The following is an 11,454-nucleotide window of genomic DNA, read 5'->3' as shown; positions in this document are numbered from 1 at the left end:
ATGAAAATGAAAATTAAATTATATAATTTACATTTGCCATTTCATACACTAGTTTTAATATGTAAATTGAATACATTTTAACGCTTTATAAGTTGCAAAATTAAAATTTAAATGTATTACAGAAATGATTAGATGTGTTTAACATGTTCAAGCAAAAACTGTGGCAAAATTGTAATTTAAAATGTAATTTTTTCTTAATTGCATTTACACTCACAGTTAAGACACTTGCGATTGCATTTCCATTAAGTGTCACGCAATGAATGTATCAAAATTCAATGTGCAATTTGAAAATGCATTCTGAGCCGATCACGTGCCCGTTACCTCGGCAACAGGTAAACATAGGCTTTGGTGCGTATTTAGACCTTTTTACAGTCTATGATTTAGACCTGTGTTGGAAGGAAACAGTGCGGCAGCAGAGCTGTTACGAGCGTTAAATTCACTAGCAGATGAAGTGGAGCGTGGACAGAGAAATGGTAGTGTTTCCGAAGAGTATTACGCGTCTGCAGGTGATAGAACCAGTACGATGTTGGACCGTCTGGGTCTGGGAGAGTGTTCTGCCTATCAAGCGTCGTCGACACCCATGTCAACATGCTGCGCTGCTGCTGTCTGATGCTGGACTGTGTTGATGGTTTCGTTTTATATAAAATATTGTCATTGTCTGATACATGCTTATCTTTATTCTTATTAGCCTACTATTAACTGTAATACCCAATAATGTTGGAGATCCTATAGTTTTTCCTTACAAATGCATAGGCCTATTATCCTGTGATCACATAATATGACAAAGCTCCATTGGTATTCGGTATTAATAGCTACCGGAAAATAAATGTGACCACTCTTTATTTATTTATAACTGACTAGAAATGCACCGATTACAATTTTCTGGGCCGATTCCGATTTAATTTTTTCTAACCACTTTACAGCACACACAAATATTTATTTTATATCTTTTCTGTAATAGAACATTTTACAATTTGCATAGTTCACACACATCTAAAGTGCAGTATTATGGAAGAACCATTTCCTTTTCACATTCAATATCCAATAATTTTTTAATATATGTATTTAGCAAACTAAACGTCTGTATGAAAACAGGGAATGACAATAAAATAATATATAAATAAAAAATAAAATAAATATAGCCTTGCTGTATAAAGATATTTCTCAAAGCACACACACACAGGCCTATTGCAATCACTTGTACAAACTGAATAATAAAACAAGTTTAAATGGGTAAGTTACATTTTCTATAAATATTAGTCTTCGTTTTCTTTTCTGACATAGCCTACTCCAGTTCTTGTTAAAACACGCAAATTTTGTGCATTTTGGGCACTTTTTTTGTGAAACCCTATTTAGGCTATTTTGTCCATCAAAAGTGTGCTTTCCCTTTAATTGAGCATGAGCAGTGCAGCAAATAGACTCGGCGCCGAAACACGCGCTTCACTGCTCGCGACGCTCCTGCTTGACGCTCACGCGCGGCTCCTGCTCCCGTTGTGAATGCACTCAATGATTAACATGCACGCCGAAAAAAAATACGCGCTTGCGGTCTGAACGGACGTAATTCACGAGGTTTTCTACATGTGTGTTCCGTGTGCACGTGTGATGCTGATGTTGCGCGATGTTAATCATGCGGCGCCCGAGTGCATTTGACCGGCATAAAATCGACATTTGTTAGACTGACCGGCCGGTCGCCGGTCGCCGGTCGCCGGTCACGGCCGATCACGTGAAAATCGGCCAATTCCGGTCACCAGCCGATCAATCGGTGCATCTCTATAACTGACTGTAATGTTCAATAAAGTGTCGAATGTGATGTGTGACCATCTCTGTTTATTCAGCTGTATAATCATAAAATATGAGGCAGACATATGCGAGTCCCTTTCCATTTTATAAAGCATATTGATAAGGTATTAATACATAGGTACATGGTCACGGAATCTGACGGGTCAAATTCATCGACCTAGCCTTTTTTGGGTGAATGTGGAGCAGGTTAAACAACGAAGCAGCACACAAAACTTTAACCGGCACAAACAAGACTATTTTGGGTCAATTTAGGGGGGCTGAGTGACCTCAGAATTACCAATAAATAATATTTTAATATTTAAGAAACCGAAGCAGCACAAAATAAACGTTTATCGGCGCAAATTAGAACAAACATTAGTCTATTTTGGGTGAATGTGGACTATTTTGCCGACGTTTTGCATTGGATTGGGGGCGGAGCCAACTTCACGCAGTGATTGACAGGGCGGGATGGGCACGTGATCGGCTCAGAATGCATTTTCAAATTGCACATTGAATTTTGCTACATTCATTGCGTGACACTTAATGGAAATGCAATCGCAAGTGTCTTAACTGTGAGTGTAAATGCAATTAAGAAAAAATAACATTTAAATTACAATTTTGCCACAGTTTTTGCTTGAACATGTTAAACATATCTAATCATTTCTGTAATACATTTTAATTTTAATTTTGCAACTTATAAAGCGTTAAATTATGTATTTAATTTACATATCAAAACTAGTGTATGAAATGGCAAATGTAAATTTTATAATTGAATTTTCATTTTCATTTTGCACCAAACATTGCACAAATGATGGGAAAATAAAAATTTAAATACAGAAATGCATTGCCATTTTACATATTGCATTGTCATTTTGCATATTACATTTCAAATTGAATATTGCTACACATAAGCTTCCATACACTACACAGTGCGGCAGGCATTTGTCACTCTTTACGGACGGTACATTACCGACTGTCACTGAAGAAAAAATACTTACCAACAATCTTTTTAACATCTTCACTGGGGAGTGAAGGTCGTGTCTCCCCCTTGCATGATGACCCAAGCCCAGTCACACTGTGAGATGCCATGAATGCAGTGGTGTACAGGCCATGCATCAGATCATTTGTATATTTGGCTGCTGTGACCTTGTTGCAGCGGTCCCTGATTGCCTGTGGAATATCCTAAGAACATAAATTGGTATCAAATTGGGTCATATTACCAAAAGCTTGTTATGAAATAGTCGTTTTGGGGTTCAAAGGGGACAACTAAAATAATTTTGTTATCTTCCTATTTATCTCAGATTTCTATTTGCAGAAGTTCCCTGGTCCCACTTTATAGTATACTTCTGTTATTAGTGAATATAACTTACCAGACAGACAGAACGGTCATCCACAGGCAGCTGTGTTCTGGAAGACTGCATACAGCATTTAAAAAGCACAGAAGAATGTATGTTAGCCTACTCACGAGAAACTAACAAGAGGACAGACAGACAAAACAGTAGGGCTGTAATCAACAAAAGAAAATCTTGGTCGACTGAAGTACTGAAATTTCTGACAGCGTTGCATCACGTGCACCTGCGCAATATCATATCAAATATAAATTTGCATTCGACTTTTTCTATTTTTAAAAAAATGCTGCCACGCTGTCGATGTCTTTGTTGGCATGATAGAAGAGGACTGACTATAAATTAAACGCTCTGACAATTAAATAAATAGTATTCAGCAAACCTTTTAGTAGCCTACTTTCTTCAGTCTGTCTCTCTTCTCCAGTGGGTTAGGCTAATCCAAAAGTGAAAACAAGGGGGTGTTTCTGAAGACAGACTGTTACCTATGAAACTGAAAACACCCCCATTAGCAATTAGTGCTTTCCACCTGATGAAATGAACGTGACAAAAAAAAAAAAAAAAAAAAAAAAATTGACCAATCAGAATTTTGGTCGAGCCAGAAAGTATCGACCAATAATCGACTAGGAGATTACAGCCCTACAAAACAGATTTGATTTATAACCAAGAAAAACACCAACAACATATAAAAGCTGTAATTCAAATGAACCATTAAATAACAACTTATCATGTACCTGCAAACTGGGTCCAGCAGTTGAGGTATGCGCCATACATGGTCCTTCTGTCACATCATTTTTGTCCTTCTGTATCTATGTATTAAAGGGATAGTTCAGATATTTGAAGTGGGGTTTTATTGAGATACCGACACAGAAGCTGTACTGCTGTGGATGGAGGCTGCTGCTTAAAGTATTTTAGATCAATTAATATCAGTTTAAGTGTATGCTATTGTTACATTCCGGCTCAAGGAAGTAACAAAATAAAGGGATCAGAGTCCAAAAATATATTCAACAAAATATTTATTTTACATCTAGGGGTTAAATGATAAAGAAAATAGATGTTCAACAGCAAATAAGCAAACAATAAAAAAGAAAAAACAATATGAAGGTCCAGCTCCTGAGCTGAGCATAGTAGGAAAAAAAAATACTATGGAAGTCAATGGCTCCAGTTAACTGTTTGGTTACTGACATTCTTCAAAATATCTTCCTTTGTATTCAGGAGAAGAAAGAAATTCATACAGGTTTGAAACAACATGAGGGTGAGTATATGATGACAATTTTCATTTTGCAGTTAAAGCCACTAGGTTCCATTGACAAAAACTTTTACCTCACAGAAGACCAGAGTTGCTGGTCTACCGCTTTGTCGGTTAGTTTTTATTAGTTCCTAACCGTTTAAAAATGCACAAAAATAAAAAAGTAACAATAACAACGATGAAAAATTACTGTTTTTGTCAAAGTAGTATGGTGGCTTTAACTAGAGCATAGATGAAGGCTTCAGTTCTCCACCGTAAAGGGCTGACAGCAAGGTAAAGCTGTGAAAATATTCTAAATATAACATACACTTAAACTAATATTGCTTTTGTTGGTGTCTAAAATATGTTTAGCTGCTGCCCCGTCAGCAAACTGGTTGTGTGCCAACAGCCATCTACTGTTTGTAAAACACTGACTATTGATAAAAACACATCCTAACATTCCCTTTAAATTGAGTGTGTTTATAAAACAAACAACATTTTTTAAACATTGTAACATATAGCAGAAATAAAGACATTCAGTAACAGATGAAAATAAATAAATAAATAAATATATATATTCAGCATACCATGGTCCTTGGGAAAGTTCTCTCTTTTGGCAGAGTGATAAGCTGCTGCATGGACGAAATCATCTCAGGAAGACCTAGATTTACAGTGTCTGTTAGCAATTCCTAATACAAAACAAGAAAAATTGTCTACAGCCTTGCTAGCAGTAGTGTGATATTAACCATCTTTAGAAAGATCGTTTGGTGTCTGTGTATTTAGGGATGATAGAAATGTCTTTAGCTTTGCAGGTTTTTATCAAAGTATTAGAAAAGATTAAAATACACATTACTGTAAATAATCAACTCACCTTCATTCCTCAGGGAAGAATTTTCCCTCTCCAGTTTAGCAACCCTTTGTTCTAATGTCCTCGAGTAACCCTCTTCATTATCAATGTTTTTGTCCTTTTGCTCTCTTGCCTATAACAAAAGCACACCTTCAAATTCAAAACTTTCATTCACAGTTAATTTGCTAATCCCTGGCTTATTAAGTTTAAAAGGCAGTGGTGTAAAGTACGTGCCAAGTACATACTCGGGTTTTACACTAAAATAAAGTTTTTACTAATAACAGATACACATTATTAATAGAAAAACATAATTATGTGCTATTACAGATTAACCTGCTTGTAAATAACTGAAAGTAGCCCCACCTTTACCAGCTGTAACATTAAAATTGATGATTACACATTACACAGTATTAATAATTTGTTATCCAATGACATAATATACTGCATTTTATTCAGAAATGTGCCAATCTATATATAGATTGCATTGTTAATTCTGGTACGTTAACAATATAATGATCATAATATGTACTTTTAGTAGTACTGTTAAATGGATAGTTTGGCTTTGTTAACATGTTAAGCAAGGTCACTGTACATCGGATTTAGTATCCATCTATAAATTACAGGAACGTCTGTCTGTCTGTGTGTGTGTCTGTGTGTCTGTGTGTCTGTCTGTGTGTGTGTCTGTTAACTGCATATCTCTATATGTTTCTTTACTGTAAATGTTTATTATATAACATGCACTGAAGCTTTTTATTTTTATTTTTTTTTAATTATAAATATTTCCATCTCAAAGAACCCAAATCCAGTCATGAACACGTTGCGGTAATGAGAAATCTCCCCTTAAATGTGGAAAAAACAACAAAATTGGTATTTATGATGTCATTTGAAATCATGTGCAAAATAGTACATGAAGAGATGTTTATAACTGTATTCTTCTTATTTTGATAGCATTTACTTTTATCATCAAAATGCTTCATGACACCTCATAAGTCTAATTTCGTGAGAATCACCCAAATGTCTACAGACTCACCTGATGATGAAGCCTCAGATGAAGATCCAATGGTGTGTGAGCCTGTCATGTTTTACAGAGACAAATAAGTCATGTTACAAATAATACAATCATCTTATCACGATATGTCATTCAGCCTTTTCCTGTCTCTCAGGCTGATCACCTATCAATTGGGCCATCAGATGACAGAGGGGAGGATCCACTGCATGAAATGGTACAGGTTTTCTTTTTGTCATGCAGTAATTGTTCCACTTAGGACAGACAAACTGAACTCACTGGTGTTTGGCTTACCTGTGACTTGTGCTCTTCTATTACAGCATGTTGAGGGAGGCACAAACACTTCAGATGAGAGTGCAGACGAAGATGTAATGGTGTGTATGATTGTCTCATTATTATTATTATTATTATTTTTATTATTAAAAACAGAAATCCTGTAGCATAAGTTGAATCACATTGCACCGTTTCTGTTTCTCAGGGTGATTATCAACTGGGGAGGCCAGCAGACCCCACAGGAAAAGATCAACACCATGAAACGGTACAACATGAACAGTGATTGTTGTTGTTGTTGTTGTTCACATAGGACAAATTAGTTGCTTTGTTCTCCTTTTAAAATGTATGACTTGTGCTGCAGATTGCTGTGAGGGACAATAACACTGTTTCCTACGATGATGAGAATACAGACTCACCTGATGATGAAGCCTCAGATGAAGATCCAATGGTGTGTGAGCCTGTCATGTATTACAGAGACAAATAAGTCATGTTACAAATAATAAAATCATCTTATCACGATATGTCATTCAGCCTTTTCCTGTCTCTCAGGCTGTAATTGTTCCACTTAGGACAGACAAACTCACCTGTGACTTCTTGTGCTCTTCTATTACAGCATGTTGAGGGAGGCACAAACACTTCAGATGAGAGTGCAGACGAAGATGTAGTGGTGTGTATGATTGGTTCCTGCAGGCTGATTGATGCCTTGAACTTTAAAAGACATGTCATCACTTCCTCTACAGAGAGATCTTGTGTTTGAGCAGAGATAGTTTGTGATTATAAAGTGCTATAAAGTTATAAATTAAGTTATATTATAAAGTTTGTGATTTAATAAAAGTATTTTGAGTGTTAAGAGTATTTGAGACTGAGTATTGTTTGTTTGTTTGAATTGAAAGATGTTTGTATCTGCATATCTTTGTTGGTATATTTGACCCTTTGCCTGTTTCTGACACTGATTTGGACTGTCCTTTTCAGTTTGTTTGTCTGATTGAAAATATATTGTAAATACAAATTTTTGGGAAAGTAAGGAGTCTGATACCATTTTTGTTTATTGTAAACTGTTTGATCTCTGTTTTGGTAAGGGAGTTAGGTTTACAGATTGTATCCTTATTTTCTTTTCTTTTGGGTTAGGGTTTATGAAAGAAGTTTTAAGACAAGGTTTTGTTGTTTGTTATTTTGGCTCCTGAATCAAAAGTCCTAAATTAATTAAATAAGTTAATCTTTGTTCAAATTTCCTGCATATTTATGAGTCTTTCATGTTCCGAAAATGCATTATTATCATAACTACCTTTCTGTATTTTGCAACTTCTGTATTATAGCACGAAGAACAGACTAACTCAGTTCCATCTGACGACGATACTTCAGAAGATCCAACGGTGTGTTTTGTTTTCGTTTTACCATACAGCCTAATGTGCTTATTTTGTGTAAATATTTGAAGTAACCATTTATTTTAAAAATCTTAAATTTTAAAAAGCACAGCTTCATCTGAATGTTACGAAACTTGGTGACTTGTATGGCATTAGGTATATGAACACCAGGGATGCAAAATATCGATTCATTCATTAATCATTAGACCTTCTCTTATCAATCGATTAATGATTAACTGATAAGCGGCTATTTTCCTGAGAATGTAAATTTCTCATGGTATCAATAGTGTCTTTAACATAAGAAGCAAAATATTGCTTATATACTTAATACAAATACATGTTATATTGCTCAATTGATGTTTTATTGTAACAGTTGGGATATGGTACAGATAATGGCATTTATGTTGTTTAACAAAATAAATTATGCACAGAAAATTCAAATACATAAAAAAATAGTGCACTGGCTCAACTGTTGCATGTGAAAAATTAAGCAACATAAAATAAATGTTAAATAAAAATCTATATGGGTAGGCTTAGCCTACACTATATTAAGCCTACATATAATAATCTATCTGGTAAACGCCTTCGTGCTTGGAATATGTGACTGTTGTGGACGTGCTCTTCCTGGAACAACGCGCTGGAAATGGCAACTAAACCCAATGAATTCACAACGATTTAATAAAACAGTTTTCTTATGTTATGTAATGTGACAGTCCTAATCATAGTTATTATTAACCGTGCGTTGCTGTTTGAGCTGCGCGCTGAATGAATACCGTTAAACTGGAGCACTTTGCTAACGCGTATCCTATATGAGATTAATCAGATATATACAGAATAAACAATATTACAAATTATATCTGCACAAAATGAAGCGAATGCACAAGTGAACTTGAACTAAGCTACGTGCCATTCAGAATGACTCATGTTGTGGACAGCAAAATGCGCCAGCGCGTTTGTCGACCCCAGCGGATTAACCCCTGCGGCTACCGGAGCTGATCGCGCCCATTCTAGTCAATGCTTGTGTTTACACCGGCCGCGACGCGACGCGGCGCGTTTCAGAAGCTTCCCAGAAGCGGCTCTCCGCGCCGCTTCGCTAAATATAGCTAGGCGCCTAGTCTATTTTTGAAGGACGCGCGTCCAAGTCGCACCGGAAATACAAAATAAAAGTAAAAAAAAAACCCTGTCAATTTCAAAATAAACACCCTGTGCAGATTCCCAAACGTATTGCACGTATTTAGCCAACTTATCCATGGCAGGCTACTAAAAACCCCAAAATTAGAAAAACATGTCGGACAGGCAAATCACGTGGTCTCACGCATCCAGTCGCTCCGCTTCTGATATGCTCCCGGTGTGAGTAAGCACCGCGTGGAGGACGGAGTAAAACCTTGTCGCAGCCGTAATGCGCCGCAGGCGTTTGCAATGTAAATGAGGGGTTAACCTACACATAAATTGTGATTATATATATGATCACTCACATCAAGACGCCGCTGCGGTGATGGAGTCCATGCGGAGCAGCGTTTGGCACTGCGTCGTTTTTCAGCGCGAGCTGTGTGGAGAAGCCCATGTCCACCTCTATTGCGTTCATAGATATGCGTTGCAGAAGCAATCCTGCGTAAAATTCAAGTTGCAATGCACACTTGAGCTCCACTGGCGCCTAATTCCCAAGTCTGCTGGAAAAGCTATGCAGTCCACTGACCACTGTACTAAATACAGATAAATCTACGCTAACTTGAAGCTATCCATACGCGTAGTAGCTCGAACCAAGGGAGGGCGTGGTTAGCTGGAACCTGCTTACGTCACCTGCCACCGCAAACATCCAATAGGAAAATTCAACTGCAGTAGCCACCGTTCAACCTGAAGAGGGCAGCACTTTTTACACCATATATTGTAGAATTAAAACACTTTATACGCAAATGTCAAAAAAGTTACTTGAATCAATGAACAGCACTAATAAAGCCCCATTCTTACAGATCATTAACTAAAAAAAGTTGGTTTAGGATTTAGTTACCCTTTAACTCAACGTATCCTATATGAGATTAATCAGATATATACAAAATAAACATAATATTACAAATTATATCTGCACAAAATGAAGCGAATGCACAAGTGAACTTGAACTATCGTCGATTAATCGTTAATAAAATTGAAGGCATGATTTGAGCAGGCTAAGTGGTCGTACAGAAATTTGTCACTTTTGTTATTCGGTCAAAAAATTACCGACAGTTATTAAAATAATAATTAATATAATGTTGAAAAAATATTAATAATAATATAAATAATAATAAGCTTTGATAAAGCATTATTTTTATTTTTTTTATTAAATTGTAATGTTACATGTAACAAAATGCTTTCTCTGTATTCAGGTTTGATTGTAATACATATATTTTCCTTTGCAATCCTTTATTAGGAGCATGTTTTTGACCCTAACTTCAATGATGAAAAGAAAATTTACGCTGGTTCTTCAATTACAATGGGGGCTCTTCTTCTTCTTCTCTTGGCATTCATGCTGAAGCATGGCCTGTCAAAAGCAGCGACCAAAGACCTCCTGGAGCTCCTAAACTTTGTGGTGCCTGGATGTGTACCAAAGTCAGTTTGGTTTTTAAATAAACACTTTCTAGATTACAATAACAAGACAGAGCTTCATTTTTACTGTCCTAGCTGTTCAAATTACCTTGGTGTTGAACCTGGTAATAAGTGTGGAGAATGCCAGCAGAGCTTCAACAAAAAAGGTCTGCTTGAGAAGGCATACTATTTCCTTGTCATGCCACTTAAGGTTCAGCTAAGAAATACCCTGGCCCATGTACATTCAAAGCTACGGAAACATTTCACAAGAGATGCATGTGTTTCTGATGTCAACACTGGAACGGAATACAGACGCGAGACACAGGGAGTACACACTGACAGTATTATCCTAACCTTCAACTGTGATGGCTCCCCTGTGTTCAATTCATCAAAGACTTCAATTTGGCCCATTCTGTGTACTATCAATGAACTTCCATTTGTGGATCGATGTAAAAATGTCCTATTGCATTCGTTATGGTTCGGCAAAGGAAAACCCCAGGTTAAAAGTTTCTTCACCCCATTCATCCGTGAAATTCAAAAACTAGGGGACACAGGATTCTGTTGGAAAGATGAAACTGGGTCAGAACATCACACCAAAGTAACAGCCAAAATATGTATTTGTGATGCAGTTGCAAGGGCTATGGTGCAGAACTTTAAACAGTTCAATGGAGAATTTGGATGTGGTTTTTGCTACCACAAAGGGGAGATGGTACAAAAAGGCAGAGGCTTTACTAGAGTTTATCCTGTACAGATAGCTGGGTGCGACCTGAGACATATGGCTGAAACGTTACAACTTGCTGAGTTAGTGATGGAAAATGGTAATGACCAATCTCAAAGGGGTGTTAAAGGTCCAAGTCCACTGATCCTGTTGCCATCATTTGACATTATCAAGGGGTTTATTCCAGATTACATGCATTGTTTTTGTCTTGGTGTAGTCCGTCAATTTGTCAATCTTTGGTTTGACCTCATTATGCCAACAAGGACTTCCACTTGACTTCCACTTGACTTCTCGCCAGTTGAATGACCTAGACAAAGATTTGTGTAAAATTCAG

The 11,454-nt window shown here is 36.7% G+C and overlaps 1 protein-coding gene across 1 annotated transcript; it reads left to right on the top strand.

The window, feature by feature from the left end:
• Positions 1 to 6,211: 6,211 nt before the first annotated feature.
• LOC307157628 (uncharacterized protein) lies at positions 6,212 to 7,233 on the top strand (the record flags this gene model as incomplete). Its single annotated transcript, XM_079869555.1, has 6 exons — positions 6,212 to 6,259; positions 6,361 to 6,420; positions 6,524 to 6,577; positions 6,682 to 6,741; positions 6,838 to 6,924; positions 7,090 to 7,233. The coding sequence occupies 6 exons, from the start codon at positions 6,212 to 6,214 to the stop codon at positions 7,231 to 7,233; spliced, it is 453 nt and encodes a 150-aa protein (XP_079725681.1).
• Positions 7,234 to 11,454: the final 4,221 nt, after the last annotated feature.

The sequence above is a fragment of the Squalius cephalus genome, assembly GCF_949319135.1.
Source record: "Squalius cephalus genome assembly, chromosome: 4".
Taxonomy (NCBI): domain Eukaryota; kingdom Metazoa; phylum Chordata; class Actinopteri; order Cypriniformes; family Leuciscidae; genus Squalius; species Squalius cephalus.
This window is presented reverse-complemented; position numbering and strand designations above follow the sequence as displayed.